This window comes from Chaetura pelagica, unplaced genomic scaffold (assembly GCF_000747805.2).
Source record: "Chaetura pelagica isolate M959 unplaced genomic scaffold, ChaPel_1.0 scaffold436, whole genome shotgun sequence".
Taxonomy (NCBI): domain Eukaryota; kingdom Metazoa; phylum Chordata; class Aves; order Apodiformes; family Apodidae; genus Chaetura; species Chaetura pelagica.
This window is the reverse complement of record NW_009953651.1, coordinates 2,015,187-2,033,911: the sequence shown is the minus strand read 5'-3', so window position 1 is coordinate 2,033,911 and position 18,725 is coordinate 2,015,187. Positions and strand designations below refer to the sequence as shown.

The following is an 18,725-nucleotide window of genomic DNA, read 5'->3' as shown; positions in this document are numbered from 1 at the left end:
TCATCTGAAAGAAAATTAGAAATAACACTTCTTTCTTGGTGCACATATGTATGTCTGATGGAAAGCTGGCTAAGCATCATTAGCACTATTCCTTCTTAAAACACTAATTAATCATTTCTTAATTAACATTTCTTAATCAGAATCAGGTCCTATTCTTGGCCCATTAATACTACTCTACAGCTGACTTTACTGCTGGGAACTTAGTCTAGGACGGCTGGCAGGGTTTTGTTTCAGTTTGCCTCTATGCAGAGTTTTGATTCTGTTTTCTTTTAGACAAGAGTACCACTTTCTTCTGCAATGTTACAAAGACTGTAACTACCTGTCTCTCTTCATTCCCTTCCCATCTTGAGTGGCTTGGATTTTGTAAGGCAACCTCTTTTTAGCAAGTGAACCCCATTGAAACTATTTTATAGATAAAATCTGAGGAAAAAAACTACCTAATGAACTGTGCACCCCTATCTCATCAGGGCCATGTACATCTTTGATTTGACCTTTTGTTCTTTTGCTTTTTTCTTATCACCTTATCTGAAATCTCCTTTCTCTTTTTCTTCTTGTCTTGCTACTTGATATTTCCCTGAATGTATTCCACTACCTTAATAGTTCTCCTCGTATCTAATGCTCTATAATTTTTACAAGATTTTTACTTACCAGTTTTATGTAGTATCATGAATATATTTTACTCTATAGCTATTTATTTACGAGACTGCCTGTAAAACTCATCCATTTACAGTAAAAACTTTTCAAGTAGTATATTTTAAATATCCTACTTCAACACACTTCCTGTCCTGTGTATTAAAATCAGTCTGTTTAAATTCAGTGGTTGAGCATTTCAGAAATCAATGTATTATATTGGCTGTCTTCATGCCAAATGTTTATAAGAGACATTCTGATTATTGTGACTGACTTTCATAAGTAGTACTTAGGAAGCTGATGCCTCCCAGGAATACTCATGTTGAAGGCAAAAAAACCTCAACCATAAAAAATCATTAATGACTGGAAAATATTTCCGACAAATTATCATAGAATCATAGAATCCTAGGGGTTGGAAGGGACCTCGAAAGATCATCTAGTCCAACCCCCCTGCCAGAGCAGGGCCACCTAGAGTACATCACATAGGAACACATCCAGGTGGGTTTTGAATGTCTCCAGTGAAGGAGACTCCACAGCCTCTCTGGGCAGCCTGTTCCAGTGCTCTGTCACTCTCACAGTAAAAAATTTTTTTCAGATATTCACCTTGAATTTCCTATGCTCCAATTTGCACCCATTACCCCTTGTCCTATCACTGGTCATCACCGAGAAAAGCCTAACTCCATCTCCTTGACACTCACCCCTTACATATTTGAAAACATTAATGAGGTCACCCCTCAGTCTCCTTTTCTCCAAGCTAAAGAGACCCAGCTCCCTCAGCCTTTCCTCATAAGGGAGATGTTCCACTCCCTTAATCATCTTTGTAGCTCTGCGCTGGACTCTTTCAAGCAGTTCCCTGTCCTTCTTGAACTGAGGGGCCCAGAACTGGACACAATACTCCAGATGCGGCCTCACCAATGCAGAATAGAGGGGAAGGAGAACTAACCACACCCTTTCTAATGCACCCCAGGATGCCATTGGCCTTCTTGGCCACAAGGGCACATTGCTGGCTCATGGTCATCCTCCTGTCCACCAGGAGCCCAGGTCCCTTTCTCCTATGCTGCTCTCCAGCAGGACAGCCCCCAACCTGTACTGGTACATGGTGATTCTCTTCCCAAAATGCAAAACTCTACACTTCCCCTTGTTGAATTTCATCAGGTTTCTCCCCACCCAACTCTCCAGCCTGTCTAAGTCTCTCTGAATGGCAGCACAGCCTTCTGGTGTGTCAGCCACTCCTCCCAGCTTAGCGTCATCAGCATTATAGTTGATAGTTTATTCTCTCCCTCTAATCACTCCATCTATTAGTTACAATGAGGGTTTAGCAGAGTTGGTCAGTAAAATGAGAGAAAGCAGAAAACGTTGTGTGGACAGCTTAATACAAATGAGAAAGAACTTTTTCAATCAAAGTTGTCATTTAAATTTCCAGAGCAAAACCTGAATTAAAATATTTCAGTGATCTTGAAACACCACTATAACACTTCACAGAGGTTTCTGTGCCACTGACTACCTCTTTCATGATGTGCATACAACTGTCTTTAGGTGAAATGACACTATATATAGTATCAGTAGCTGAAGCTCATCACAAAAGAGGAATTCTGATTAAAGAACTCAATCTACAGAATACAAATTACTTGAATAACAGCCCCTACAAGACAATAGAAAGTCATTTTGTCCAGCTCTTCAATGAAGAATTGAAAATCTTCACATAACACAAATAACACTCATAAACACTTTGAGAGATATTTTCCAACTAAACAAACCCTAAAAAATATACCAACTTCATTCACTATCTTAATATCTGACTATAGAGGTGTTCTATGATATGTTTTGGATTTCAATATTAACATTGTCAGCACCTCCTTTCATCAAATATCTTCACGAATAGTAATATACAAATTATCCTGTCTCCCAGTATTTTAATAAAACAACAAACCCCTCCCAAAAAAAAGTTGGTGAAAATTCACTAAAAATTGCAAAAAGTTAATAACATCTTCACCAAATTTAGACTTACTTACACTTAGTGAAATGTGATAAAATCAAAACTCACTGAAAATTAGATATTGAAATTGTCTCTTTATCATATTCCTATTATAATTTATCCAATAACAGTATCATGAAAATGAATGAGTGTGCAAACTATACAGATTTTCAGAGAATGAATCGTAGAATGGTTTGGATTGGAAGAGACCTTAAATATCACCTAGTTCCAACCGCCCTGCATAGGCAGGGACACCTCCCGCTAGATCAGGTTGCTCAAGGCCCCACCCAACCCAGCCTTGAAGACCTCCAGGGAGGGGTCATCCACAACCCCCCTAGGCAACCTGTTCCAGTATCTCACCATCCTAAAAAAAAAAACTTTTTCCTAATGTCAAACCTGAATCTCCCCTCTTTAAGCTTCAAAATTTTAGAAATTAAGCTTAGTCTGTGAATACATTTCTGTACATGTTAATGTTAGGTACCAATTATTTGTACAGCTTCCTTACAATCAGAACAGTTTTTATTCCCCCATGACATATCATACTAATCTACTCTCAAATTAGCAAAACATTCAAAGAGCAATAGTTCACAGTTAGTGAAGGAAGCAGATTTTCCAGCTTATAAAATTATACAGATAAATCAATTTTAATACATACTCTGTATCATGCAACCTGCCTTCCAGCCCTAGATTGCATCATAATGCCTGAGGCCATCCAACTTGATGTGATTTATTTTTTTTAATATAAAATGGTATCCTATCCAAACTGTATCAGCACCAACACCTGCATCCTGTGCAAAAGACCTTTTGCATATTTATTAAAGATTTTTTTTATAGTCACTGAAAAATTATGTGTGTGTATATTGGAAGAATCATTTGGCAGAGCATTTCCCCTTCCAAAAAAACAAAGAAGTGTTTTCAATACAAGTCAAGGCAGAAGTTTCATTTTCTTAATGTTAATAGTAACTAATACTGCATATGTTAATTGTTCTAAATGCTGAATGAATAGTTTTAAATTAACCTCACAAAATAAAAATCACAACAATTTTTATTTCTAAATGTTTTAAAATGTGAATGGCCAGTAGCACATAGGTCATTAAGTATATTTCATTAGTATATTGGAACTATAAATAGTTGCATTTATAATCCCCCTTTATAACTTTTCAAAACATTTACTTCGGCAAAATTTTGTAGCAAATAGTGTAAATACAGCAAAATCTGTTCAAATGTTTTGGAATTATAATGGTATATTATCTTAAAGAGTATCACTGCACAAGCTGCAGGAGTTTTGAGCTGGAAGCACTGTCACTGGTACTGGCAGCTGTCACCACTCCCTTCCACTTCAGTGAGGCTAATGAGCCAGTCATCACGATAGGCTGGTATTTGTTTCAGAGTCAGGACTTTGCATCAGGAGAAAGCAAGTTACTTGTGGGCAAGCTCATCATCTGACATTCATACAAGCAACTGAAACAGCAAAACTGATGTCAGTGATGAAGTCTTCTCTAGGTAATGACAATATAATTCTCTTGCACTTTGATGAGTAAAGCAACCGAAAACAATACATTTACAGTCCAAACCATCCTCAGCTCAGCTCTTCTACACAACAGATACAGCAGATTGCTTTTGTTGTATCACATGCTGAGCAGTAAACCCAGAAGCCTCTTTCCCCACACCAGCACCCATACACAGTGAAGGTTTTATCACAGTAGGCTGTCTTAGTTATATAGCGAAAGTTTTGGGAAACTGTCATCCAAAAATGAGAACAAATATCAAACAGAATTATTGAAACATCAAAGATGCTTTTGAACAAACTACAGTAGGTTTCTAAAACTTTCCATTACTTTTTGTGTAAGTAGTAGGCGTATTACATTGTAAATACTAAAATAATCTATTAAAAGATTAAATAAAAGCATATTACATTAATATAGAATGAACAGATTTTAAAAAACATGGGACAACTATCTACTGTATAGATATTAGATTATTTGCTAGATGTCAGAATGAATTTGAGGCAAGTCCATATTTTTAGCACACTGTTTTTCTTACCATTTCCTATAATACTTTCATTTATGAACTTCTTTGGAAATATTTTTCCTCATCTCTCTGCCATGCATCTTTCTTTAAATTTTAAATAGATCTCTTTGAGTTCCTCTTACTTAAATTCCATTCACTTACTAAGCAAAGATGCTGTAATATTTATTTTTCTCATCTCTACACACTATTCACTAAGATTGCACAAAAACTGTTGTTCTTTTGACAGTGCCTCTCAATAAATGGATTCAATGAGCTGTGAATATCAGCATTTAACCAATAAAAAATATATCTTTATTTATTTAAAATGTATCACATCTGCTTAATCTAAAAGGCTAATTGAAAAGGCTATTCAGGTCAACTGTGATATTAGAAGACAACTGAATCACATTTAATGCTACTTAAAGGATGCAAACAGGCTAGGAAAAAAATCAAACCATGGCCATTAAAATTTAATTTTACTTAGTGAAGCCATTAACATTTTGGTTTTATGCAGTGGCAAGCATTCTAAAAATATTTTCATATAATTCAGAAACCCAGAATTGTCAAATGGCTGACCCTTACGTACCAAAAATAATTGAAAGTGACTTTAAAGGGCAAATCAGAAAAAAGCAAAAGGAGAAAAATGCTTTGAATACCATGATTAGCTATCATTCTGTTCATTCTTCATATATGTTGAAAGTTTTCATATATAAGCGTCTTATTACTTTACACACATACATACATACATAAATTATCTGTTCACAGCAAGTTTCTCTCTGGCTCACTTGTATTTTATAGTTTCTGCTTTTAGAGTTTTCCATCTTAACACATCAATTGGCAGGATCCTCTGTAACAGCACATTTCTGCCTCTGATAATGGCCACATTGATCTATGTAGTTATCAGTCTAAATTCAGCTGGAAACTTTTATATATTTTAGAATAACTTCTTATAGAAAAAGACATCCTAGTTACAATTAGTGGTCAAAGCCAGCCAGTGTCTTGTGAATTTTATTCCTGTTATCGCACTAAAAATAGTTGCATCTTTAACATAAATTATTGCATTTTTATACTAATTGCAAGCTTTAGTTTTCTTTTTTTACATTGACTATCAGATTTGTATATCAAATGAACAAAACACTACTTCTATATGAACTGTAAAGAAATAATCTCTTTTTAAGATAACACCTTATCTCACTCCTAGTGGTGCACTTGTTATACGTTTCTTTACCACTAACAAGTAATGCCTTTGTAATTTGAAAACGCCAATATTCTTTAGAATGCATAACAACAAATACGCTAAATAGCACAAAGCAGTTAGCAAAACAGTAATTTTGAAGATTTTAGCCAGATTCATATAGAAACTGTCTAGGAACAAAATAGTAACAAATCTGATCATGTATCAGTTCATAAATAAAATTTCAGATTGACTGCCTGACAAGGAAATGCATTACCCCTAGATTTGACTGGCATTCTATTGTTTTCCAAGTCAGTAAAAAAAAATTAAAATGCTAATACAGAAGGTTTTGTCGCCGTAGCCCTAAAATAATATGATCTGGAGTTTCCTATCTTGCTGTATGCACATTGCTTGCATTGCTCTGGTTTACTCACTAGCCAGTCATCACCAGTGATGATAGGAGACAGAAAGTGCTAAACACAAGTGCATTCCATGAGGGATGGGCTATCATGGAAACTGTAAGGCTTTTCAAGGGAGTTTCTGGCTCTGCATGTACAGAGCAAAACCTTTAGGTTCACAGATATCAGTGACATTGCCACCTCCGCTCTGGACCCAGCACCTGAAGTAGCTTTATGGAGAAGTATATAACAAAACAGCATCCTTCTTATGAGCTGATAAACCTGTAAAAGTGGTAAAGGTTTGAGTAGAGTAGTGCATGTGAAAAAATCTTGGATCAAGGAGACATTTTTTGAAAGGCTTTGAAAGAATACACTGTGCTGAGTTCTCAACAGCCTCACGGATTCTTACAAAATTGTTCTTGTCCATGACTCCCAAACACATTATTCATCAATTTCTACTCCATGATTCATCATGGCTAGTAATAGATGAAATGAGAGGAAAACTAATCAAAGCTCTAATGAAAAGAAAAAAAAAAAAAAAGTGTCTGAATATTATTCCAATATATTATCTTCTAAATTGACTTGCCTAGCCATTACTTGGGATAAACAATAGTTTCTCCTTTCGCAACTTATATTTAATGGGTTACGGAAAATTAGAAGCAGAAACTACTGATTACCTCTATTCTCCCCTAGCTGTAGCAACTCTGACTCCTGCCACAGATATATTGTTATTCAGTGTATCCCAATATCTCAATGTCAAACACATCTAAACTTTCAGAGGCCAGTAACATGAAGCTGACTTACTAAGATATAAGACCAAACAGATCAGATAAGAACATCTCTGGCTTAAAAGCCTCATCCAAAGTGGACTACAGTTTATCAGAGGCAAAGCTTTGCTCATAAATGATACCCAAACATTATCTTCAGTGTGTTGCTGGAAGAATTGCCAGATTCTTCTAGGAACTGCTCTAAATTAGTGTGTGTGCAAACAACCATATCGACTCAAACGTTCAGTGAGCAGCTGCCTCACAGCTCCTTTATAGCGGATTTCTCCCTGACAAAATAAAACAACAGCAGATAAAAATTGCAATTCTTATAACAGCAGTGGAAGAAAGTGAATGGAAATTACAGTATTTGGACTTGAGCAGCTGGGTACAGCTTATATTGTATTACAGTTTGTGTTTTGGAATTAAAGGCATAGAAATAACCATATCTAAAAATAGCGTAAATGCAAAAATAAACTGTAATGACAAGGTGTGAGGAGAATAAGGATCCTCTCCCTATAAGTTTGCCTAAAAATTTAGTGAAAGCAACATTTGCTTAATTAATTATATTTGTTTGAAGTCTGACACTATTTTAATCCTAGATCTGAGAAAAAAAAATAATTGGTAATAGAACTTCAAACACATTTATCTCTCAACTCCTAACAAAGATTGGAGTCACGTCAGGTGTTCTAGCCTCATCGGAGAACATCTATAGCCTGCTAAGGAATATTTCATTAGGAGTATCCACTACAAAAAGGTCAAATAGAACATTTTATAAGGGTTTATCAAGGAATTTACTCAGTGGCTACATGACTATCTCAGTTAAATAATCAACATCTCAAGTATATGCAAAGATCTTGGGAAGCATAATACTCTTTCTACATTCTACCTTACATTCTCTCATTTATGAGCATATGTCAATATAGTCAGATAATTGTGATTCCAGATGCATTATAGAAGCCTTACTTCCAAAACAAAGGTGCCACAATAACATTTGTTATTAATTAGTGTGCAAGCCTGTAAAATTATCTCTGAAAGTGTTTCTTTGCCCCATCTATTTTGTTTTATTTCTGAGACTGAAAGGAGGAATATCTTTACATTATTTTCTTGATACACAACTGGAAAGATCAGAGTCCTGTTCCATGACACTGCTTGATCCATTCCTTTGCCTTGTAGGAAATGTCACTGCACACAGGAAAGAAACTTTTGTATCGTAAAATACAAAGCATGGCACTGCTGCCTGGCAAACACACTGTCTCTGTCTCTTGCTCTCTTCATTGTTTTTCTGCTAGCAACTCATCTTCAAATGTTAGCGCCTCAAATTTTATTTCTAAAGACAATATAAAATTCAAACAAGGAGATAGTGATCTACAATCAGGCTCGTCTTAGAACACAATTCAATAATAAGAGAGTCTGATATAAATATTCCTTGAAGACTGATGTGGAGTGGAGGAATTAACCTCCTACTCTGACAAATACTATATTATAGGCTCTAGTTATTTTGTTTGGTGCATTGCCCTGGACACTTGAAGACTTTGTTAAGAAGTAGGATATAAAAACTTGTCTAAAACTAAGTCAGTTCCTAGTTCTCTTCACTCTACCTTAAGGCAAAGACTAGCTCAAAAAAGCGTGTCAACTCAATCTCATTTAAGAAAGTCACAACTGAAATCATCATACCAATAGATGCCTAGGTAATCTCTAAAATGTAAGTGCCTATATCATCAATAGACCCTGTGTGCTCATATCACAGCTGTACAATCCTACCACTGCAGAGCTAACCACAAGTATTTGAGAGTGTTACATGAAACAAAAGAGAACCAAAGTCTAATTTGTAAGTAATTTGTGAATCACGTGGACAAAGCACACAGAAAGGCTGACAGAAAGCCATACTAAAACTTCAGTTAATGAACATTATTATTTATTCTTATAATTTTATTTAATTCTTGTTCCAGATCCTTTTCTGAACTTCTCCAGTTAGATATGGTATTTGTGAATCTGTGCATTGAGATACAAATAACAAGTACAGAACTAAAGGCATAAAATACATATACTGTATAATGCTTTCTCCAAGCATTTTTGCTCTTACTTCATGCTGATGAATATGACCAATTTATGAGACAGGCAAAAAAGAGCACATGTAATCAACTCTATTGCAGCTCAGTAATTAAAATATAGATGGACAAAGAAGGTACCTCAATCCATTTAATCACATTTTCTATAAATCCCACCCTGCTGTATTTGTTTTCCATGGACTTGTAAAATGTTATTTAGGACTACCATTTTGAAACTGAGCTTTTTAATATATTCTTTATATCTTCACATATTTAATACCTTGGATTACTCACTGAAGGCATATTAGATACTTAATTTATCTTCTGGTTTGGCATACCCATTTAGACAGAAGAAAGCTTATTATTAAGGAAAAAAAAAAAAAGATAATGGCTAACTATCATATCCCCCTGAAATATTAAGCAAAATAATGGCCTTAAATTTGATGTGTTAGATGAGAACTTTGCAAACAATTATGCTGTCAAAGCTCACAAATGCATCATATCAGAAGAAACTGGGAATCTCATCTCCTATGACAAATTTATCTTTAAAAAAATCTCAAATGTCGAGATTGCCTTAAAGTTTTTGTACGTTTTTTCAAGAATGGCTTTGGGTATAGTTTCAGCTTTGGAAATTCATATCCATTAAAAAAGGGAAAAAAAAAAAAATGCATTCAAGTAAGGCATATGATCTAGACATCATTTTTCCAGCAAGCCATTCTTAGATAGATTTTGTTCTGACAAACCAACCACCTATAGTAATAAAACACAGGAACCTGAGAATGTCATAGGATTGCTCTCCTATTTGAAAAACAATTTAAAAAAAAACCCACAACAATGAAATAGCCATTGAAAACAAGTGACACTTTCCCAGTAAGTTTCTTTTTTTTGGTTTGTTTTTTTTTCTAAGACAAAAACATCTTCTTTTGTGTACCTGAATAAAACAGTCAAGTGACCTCATTTGTTTTCACTCACCTCCTGAAACCACCAGTTATAGTAACTAAAGCATCTGGTAGAAACGTACACACAGTATTCTTGACTAACAGAGTTACTGCATCCGCTTCTGCCTTAGATACACAGCTAACAAGATCCTCATAGTAGAGAAAACCTGGAAATCAAAGGTGAAAAAGTGCTGAGTACTCTATGTAATTCTCAAAATCTACATAGCATTATGTAAGCCCTGTATGAACCAGCCACCTCTCACCAAGGGTTTAAGCCACACAACTCATGCCCTGGGCAAGGGAATCATATCAAATTAAGAAATGCTCCATCTTGCACTAGAAATAATAGGTTTCTTTCAGGTCTTCTGATGGAAAAACACACTTAGATCTAGCCTCTTCCTTCCCTCCTGCCTCGGGTGTGGGGGGATTGCAGGCAAGAGAGAACCTCTGCCTTCCATCACACTTGTCCATATAGCTTATACGTATTTTTATAAGTATAATTTTTAATTAATTGCAACAGTAATTACAATTTATAACAACATAGCACTCAGAGTAATACCCCACTTACAGAGAACCTGAATACTTGTAAGTTATTCTAACTTCCCTACCAGCTCCAGAAATTACATTTCTGGATATTATGCTATGAAAGGTTCTTCTCTGGAAATGGTGGAGCTCTGCCCAAGTACAGTGTTCAGAGGTATGTGAACTATTTCTGCTCTCTGAATGTCTGATCACAGAGCTTGTACCAAAAGAGCCCAGTCGTGCAGCTTGCTTTGTATTTTAATATGATATGTAAGAGAAAAAAGGACCACGGAGTATGAGTGGGGGCAAGCTAATTCTAGGGGTTCTGAAGAGATGTAAACCACATGGATTTAATGCAAAAACAAAGTTACATTATTTCAATGTAAAAATAAAGTTACACTATTTTAATGTCATTATTCCTTTAATTCCATTATTTAGGCAAATGGCACCTCCATGAAAAATCATATATGGGGGAGCAACACTATTCATTCAAACAAAACTAACACTTTAAAGTTAAGATATGCCAGGATTAGGGAAGTAATTTTACAGGTACTTTATTACAAATCTTGATTTATTGCTAAATTGGAGCTGCCTCAAATGAGATCGGGTTCTGGGTTTCCCCAGAAAAGTAGTTCTGGGCTTTCCCAATATTGTAATTTTTTCATGAGCTGTGCAATAATGAATGTGTAATAATGAATTAATAGTTTTTGTGCATAAGATCAGATTTAATTGGGTATTTGTGTAAGCAAATAAATACATTTGTATGTTTTGACTGCCACAACATTACATTAGGAGCTCTGTTAGTCCAAACTTTTTAACCTAATAATTTAATATTCACAAGACACTGCAGCAAAAAAATGGATGTATAAATGAACTTTGCCTCTTCCTCCGATTCTGTTACAAGTACTTAGAAGGACTGAGTCACAGGTTTTTATGAGAGTTTAACCTTACCTGCCTTTTGCATTTTTGACAGTTTCAGGGTCTTGTCAGCCTTTACCTCTTCCAGAGTTCTTAAACCCATCCTGTACCATTTCTCAGAGGTTTTCACTCCCACTCCAAATACTGAAGTAAATTGCTACAGTCAGTAGAAGAAAACACATTTCAGTGTTGTGAAGGAGCAGTGAATTAACAATAACTAGGTAAGAAGATTTCACAGGAAAAATACCAGGCAGAGTTTATCCTACATTGGAGATAAAAGTGTAATACAAACATACAGATTCAGTGTCCTTCCTCTGCATACTTACATTGAACAGACAATTGATTTTATACATAGGCTTTTTCATTAAAGTGAAATCTAAACATTAATACATTAGTAGCCCCAGCATCTTTATGTGTTTTACCCAATGTACACTTCAAACTAAGGGCTGAAATAATAGGGGTTTTTATTTTCACTGCATTTCTTATTAGAAATAGGAACAACAAAGTTAAGTAGTTGAATTCCCTTACACTGACTTCATAGAATAAGAGATGTCTCAAGACCATCTTCCTAATTTGACTGACATTGTAATTTAGTATTACATGCACTACCAGCTCTCAGTTGTACACGATGTGGGTGTTGCCGCACTCCCGAGACACGGCATCAGTAGGAATCCTGTAGCTCCTGAAATCCTGCACCAAGGGCAATGAGTTTCAATGGTGCATCGAAACAAATGGTAAGTACATAAGGAAAACTAATCTACTCTTATACTGCACTCTAAAACATATATGTTTGGAGGTTATGCCAAATACTCTTTTCCAAAATGATATTCAACCACAAGTAAAAAAGGTAAATTTTGTTTGCTTGCATATTATGAACAGCCTTACAATTCTTCAGTCCTCACATGAGCCAAGCTAAATTCCTATATATCCTAACTGGAGTATAGATTTCACTGTTTCACCCATTAAAAAAAAAAAGCAAAAAACAAAACAAAACAGTTTCCATTTATTGTGAAGTAATTTTGTACACTAGCATATTCCCCAAGAAAGAATGTAAAGCAAAAATGTCACAGTTGTAAGCATTATTCAGTGGATCAATATCCTAGTCAAGCAGTGATATGAAAGCAAGAGAGAAAACTTTCATGCCTGCCCAAAAGCACATTCTTTATGTTCAGTTTGTCAATACTGAAGCTCTCAATATCTTCTTTGTACTTTTATAGAATTCAATGAGTAACTATGTCAGACATGAATAACTGCTGTTTTCCATTGAACCTACAACCTCTGAATTCCAACCATGTTAGCTTTATTTTGTGAGGTTTTAAATGAGATTAATTACTTGGAAATAATTAATATAAAGAAAAGGAAGAAGTAAAACCTGCGATAATACTAAATGGGAATCATCCTACACTTTAAATATAATGGATGAAATTACCCATTCTTTGTCTGAATCATGGGTCTTTATGAAAGAACATGATTTTTTAAAATACTTAGATTGTTATCTTTTAATGTTTTTGCTATTGCTAAAAGATTTTCAAAAGAATCTATTACTGGGTTTAGAATACTCCCAAGAGACTTAATTAATGTTGGGATAGGGAACTAAAGAAAATTGATTCTATGCCGCTGTCCAAATTTTTAGGCAAAAAAAACCCCACATTTTGTTCTTTCCATACTAAGATCCATTATTTTTCAGTATATTTATTGATGTCAATTTATAGACACTGTCAAGAGTGCAGTGTGAGCAGCAGGTAGCCCCTTTCTTCAATTGTGTGTGCAAGCATTGCTCTTTTTCAGCTGGTGAAAGTGGATTATATGAACTTATTCTCTGCAGCATCGACCTCCATCAGGAGGCAAACTGACTATATCATTCTTGTACCCTACATGTAAAACAGGCTGTATAAATTGTTGCAGTCGTTTGATAACTGTAGTGCTGGGACCAGCAGTGATCTTTTAAGTCATAATGACTGATTTGCAGCAGATACTAAAACCATGCTAAACAGTAAAATTTATGAGATTCTTCCTGGCTTTTGGAGAAACACAAAAAGTTGTTTGGAAAAACCGAGTACAACCAATTTAGCCAAAATTTTGACACTGTGCTCAGCTAACGAGAGAGCCACACAGTTTTGTTGTAATTTAGCATATGAAACAAGGCATAAAGCATATTTAAGACAATCTGTCCTCTGATACATTTTATTCAAATCTCCAAGAATTTTTTTTTAAACCTTGAAACAAAAGATTTAATGGCTGATTCTCAATCTTTATTATAGGCAAGTCTGGTACCTAAATCTTGCTATACATGTCAATCTACACCTCTTCTATGAATGTTGCTGCAGATGGCAGCAAAAACAGTCATGGAAAATCCTTTCACACTTATATTGCTGGTCAGAGAGAATGGAAACAGCCTTTCAGTAGCTGAAGTAAAATTGAATAATGCAGGGAGAATTAAACAGTCCCATTCATTTTACTCTCTGATTTGAATTTTTCTGAAGACACATTTAGGATATTTGTAGAGATTAAAACTGAAGATAAACTTAAAAAAATATTTTTCCAGTATATATTTTATCTAATGGAGAATTCACTGAATATTTAAGAAATGGGAACTGCAGTATTTATGTGTTCTAGATTCCCTGTAATTATGAATTGTGACCATGACTGAACCTTCAATCTGCCTAACAAAGAAATATCTCCAGCCTCTCTTCCTTCTGCCTTACACAGAAGAGAATTAAAATAAATCTGAGTCGTCTTGTTCACTTTTTATTTTCTTAATGGCAGAATAACATGGTGCAGTGTTATAATGGTAATCAACTGAGGAAAAAAATAAACCAAAGACTGTGTTAAACTTACCACAAAGTTACATTAGTTTTCAGGGGAAAGAGCTTGTTTAGTTCAAGCTTCAGAGCAACTTTATATACATTGCATTAATTAGTAAGGTGACTGATTTCACTATTATTCCTTCCTCTATCACAGATTCTCTCCCATTCTCTTTATTCAAGACCTTTCTTATACTTAATACTGGAGGTTTCTTTACAATAAAGTTGACGGTTATGTCAAAAATCTACTAAACAGAGGAAAATATATGCAGTTTAGAACTGTAACAAACCTCAAAATATTTACCTTAAACGATTTATATCGTTCATCATTTAACACTTCTTTAGCTCTAGAACTCTCTCCTTCTTCAATAATCTCCTAAACAAATAAAAACATTATTTGAAAACAAAATTAAGATTATGGTAAGATTTAGTAAAATAATCTAAAATCTTATTAGGCTGTAAAAATATTAAGAGTATTCTTTGCAAGTATATTGTTTTATTCAAATAGGATGAAATCCTGCAATCCTTTTTGAGACAGAAAATTACTGAAGGATGAAGGAGAAACTGGAACCACAGAATAAATTTCACAGTGCTTATTTACTTGTAAATTTACTCTAGGATGAAATAGGAACTGGGGCTATGGAATATATTTCACAGAACACATAAATTTACAGCCAGAAAGCAGTTATTTATCATAAGCTATCAATGAGTTGTCCTAAAAATTAGATTTCATTATTTGGTTGAGTTTACTTCTCCTACAAGAGCATTGTAAAAACAGATACGTATTCTTGACTGTACAGCTCCTCCAGCCCTTCTGATAAAAAGCTAACAAACAAAACAACTCCACCAATAAAACCCCCCAAATCATCCTACTTTCTGTGAGGTCCTAATTGAATTTCCAGTCACCAGGTAGTAGATGCAAAGAGCACTTTAGAGGCTACATTCTTAACTGGTGGAGTGAGGTAAATGAGGTGCCAGAGTGCATTACAACACTCAGCAATGACCTCTCCAGACAGCTGAGACCCCCGCATCAGCTGCCTGCTGGAATAACAGCACCTCAGATATGGGGTCCTGAAAAGGCTAAGAATTAAAAAAAAAAAATGCAGGGAATACTCGAAGCTCCAGTGAGAATGCAAAGTTCATCCACCACTTAGATAAAAGGCTCTACTAGAGCTCATAGTAAGGTAGGACTTAACATTAAAGTACTAAAATATTTACTAGTTTTGCAAAAATAGTATTTCTAGTAAAGCATTCAGGTGAGCAAGGTGATGTTGCCAAGGGTCGAATCACATGAACAAAACTATTAACCGTTAACCTGTCACATTCAAATCAGAATGAGCCTTTTAAAATTACATAGAAAATGATACTGCTTTATTTATTAATTTGTATTTTTTCATTAGATACCTTCATTCCTGAGGGCAAGGGTTCCATGAGAGAACCCTGTTACTGCAAAAGGTTTCCAGAAATCACTGTGTTCTTAGCAACAAGGCTAATATCATGTTATTACAGAAAATACAAAAGGTTGTGTAAATACACACATATCAATGCTGCACTCTGTGACCTCTAAAAGTAGATCTGTAAAAGAATCAATTGACAGATAATTTAGAGCTATGGTACCTCAATGACATCTCTGACGCGGTCTCCCATGCAGGGCAACCCTTGTATATCTTTCATTCTGGTTACTGGAAATGGAAGAAATTTCAGCACAGAAGCTGCTCTCAGAAATTCCAGGCAGAATATTTCATTTTCTTTGAACTCATAATTTTCAGCCATTATCTCAAAGGCATCCTGGGGAGGGGAGAGGGGTAGAAAAAAGTTGAAGGTTAATAAAAGCTTCAACTATTCAGTATACTCCTTAGACAGGTTACTTTGTGTGCAAATTCCAGAATGATTCTTAATGTTATGGCTCATTAAAAACAAAATAAAAAAAATAAAAAAACAATTTTTAAAAAGGAATATTAAAGAATCATAATTTTCTAACCCGTTGAAAGTTTAACCTGTTGAAAGTTTCCAGGTATCATAAGAAAGTATTTTAGAGGCAAATGTAGGACAACATTCTGATCTGTAACAAAGCCAAACTTCAAAATCTTTTGTGAGATAGACTTTCCATGTTCTGTGCAGATTAATAAATCAATGTGAAAGAGCACCATAATTTTTAGAATTGTGCAAAAGCATAAGTAATCCAGCAGGCCACTGGGTGACACCTTCATTTTCAAACAGAACAAAATAGGAGTCTTTGGCAATACTGGAAACCACCTTGATCTTTCTGAACTCGTAGCCATACTTCTATTTAGCAATTTAGGGAAGAAACTTGCTTTTTCCTAATTTTCCGGATGTATGACCTATGCACATAAAACCACATTTTTTTATGTTTCTTTAGCTATTCATGCCTTGGTTTATTATGGTGCACTCAAAACTGCCTGGAGATTGTCAGTAGAATTTTTTTTTTTAACAATCTATATGTCATTTATGCAGCTTTGGATTCTCCCTCCCTGGAGATAGATATCTATTTCTTAATAGCAACAATTTTTAGATATTAAATGCAGGAAACTATCATGTACTGGTGGACAAGAGAAATAAGTCTTTTTTAGTTTCCCCTTGTAAAATACTATGTTTGGGAGAGAAAAAATGCTGCAAAACAGTTTGTGAATAAACTAAGAAAAGAATTTATGAAGGCTCACAGCTGATTAGCAGCTGGAAATCAGTGTTTTGAATGAAACCTACAACAAAACACCAAAAATTTTCAAGAGTGAAAACTTAAGTGGTTTTTCAGAGATTTTTAAGAGACTTTCACTGTTAAACGTATTTCTCTAAAATGCATCCCACACCTAGCTGCTCGGGATGCATTTGTGCCCCATTCAAACAGCACAGGGCAGGCTTGGTACAGCACAGAAATAAGCTCCCTGCATGGCACAGTGTCCTGCACTACTGCCACAGACCCCATTTCTTACTTTCCAGACAGTGTCTCAAGGGCAGCTAACAGGTCCCAGCCCTGAAAGCACCATATGTCCCACTATATCAGTTGCACCATATCGTTCCTGTTTTCCAACTTCCTCCTGTTTCTTCTTTGACCCGTGAGGCATTACAAAATAACGAAGAAGCAGCTGTCAGTGTGCATCTGCCTGCAATTGTCACCTCACTGAGCTGTAGTCCAAATGTGTGTTCAGAAACGGTTTCGGAATAAGGATGAGTAACGCTCTGTGATGCAAATATCGAGAGACAGCAAATGGTTTACCATAACAATGGCTGCAGTGGCTAGGAAGAAGGAATAAGATTAAAACAGCTTTTTCCTGCCACCCTTTATGTTTATGGGATCACTATTCACATTTAGGCCTTAATTTCTTTTCATGTGTAATTAAATGTATCGCTATAGTTTAAAGAAAATAATTTCTTATTTTGTTTTGATTTTTATTTTAACATTAATGTGTTTAACACTGGAAGATAAAACCAAATCCAGGAGGGCTTGCACATTCAAAATGTTTTATGTATAATATCTCCAGGTGAACTGGAGTTGGTTCTAAGGCCACTCATGGTATGACAGCAAACCCAGTGAAGTCGTTCAAGTATTACACCTGTGGAACTGAGCACAGCAACTGTCACCCTGCATTGAAGAAATACAATTTGATGTAAACAATAAAAACAAAGGATTTTACTTGAGCTACAATCACTTAGATCATAAAAACGGAACAAGTTCTTAAAATTAAATGCACCTTTCACAACGAGTGTAGTTTACATAACGTTTCAGTGTTTCATCAGTTCTAGAAAAATAGACCACATCATTTGTTCACCTTATAAACATTGTCTCATTGAAGCGAAATTAAAGTCTAAAACTTCCAAGAAAACTGCCTCTACTGACTCTAAGATTTGCAAAACTTTCCTCTTAACAAATAAAAATATAGATCTTAATTGGTTCGACAGTACCTCTTTAGAAGAAATAGGTACCTTAGCTGAACAAAACCACTTAGCTTGCTTTTTTTGTGTGTCTGCTACCATGTTAAAGCATATTAAAAAAAACCAAAACATTAATTAGATCTTGCTACAGAGAATTCGCTTTGTTTTGTGTAACCAGTACAGCTCACTACTTGATCCTTGTAAGGACCACACTAGAAGAATTCTCCTGCATTTTTACTTATTAGCTACCCTGATAAGTGATGTGCAATTTGATTTTCACATCATTTCATGGAAGACCTCTTGAGATAAGAGAGTAGTTTAACAAGATGCTTGATCTGAAAGTTTCTACCAGTATTTACATTTAACTAGCCTTTGGGTATAAGGAATCAAAGAAGTGTGGGAGAATGCTCCTCTGAGGGGAAAAAAACAAACAAACAAACAAAACTCAACCAAAAACCAAAACACCAGAAAGACATTATATTACAAAAATAGTGCACACCACCTTAGCTTCCTTAGAGATGTCTTTAAAGCTTTTGTAGCTGCTAATTGCTGGATTTATTCAACTATTTGGCTTTTTTCTCCACATTTAAGATCTTTATTTGCTTGATAGACTCTGTTGTATTTAATTACATACTTTTGGGTTAAAGACA

The 18,725-nt window shown here is 35.1% G+C and overlaps 1 protein-coding gene across 1 annotated transcript in view; it reads right to left on the bottom strand.

Moving 5' to 3' along the window:
- DNTT (DNA nucleotidylexotransferase) overlaps positions 1–18,725 on the bottom strand; it is a 73,160-nt gene that overhangs the window by 38,109 nt on the left and 16,326 nt on the right. Inside the window, exons 4-7 of the mRNA XM_010000049.1 lie at positions 15,802–15,972; positions 14,489–14,560; positions 11,414–11,537; positions 9,975–10,107 (exon numbers count right to left, since the gene is read on the bottom strand). Of these exons, the coding sequence (XP_009998351.1) occupies positions 9,975–10,107; positions 11,414–11,537; positions 14,489–14,560; positions 15,802–15,972 (500 nt within the window). The remainder of the gene's footprint in view (positions 1–9,974; positions 10,108–11,413; positions 11,538–14,488; positions 14,561–15,801; positions 15,973–18,725) is intronic.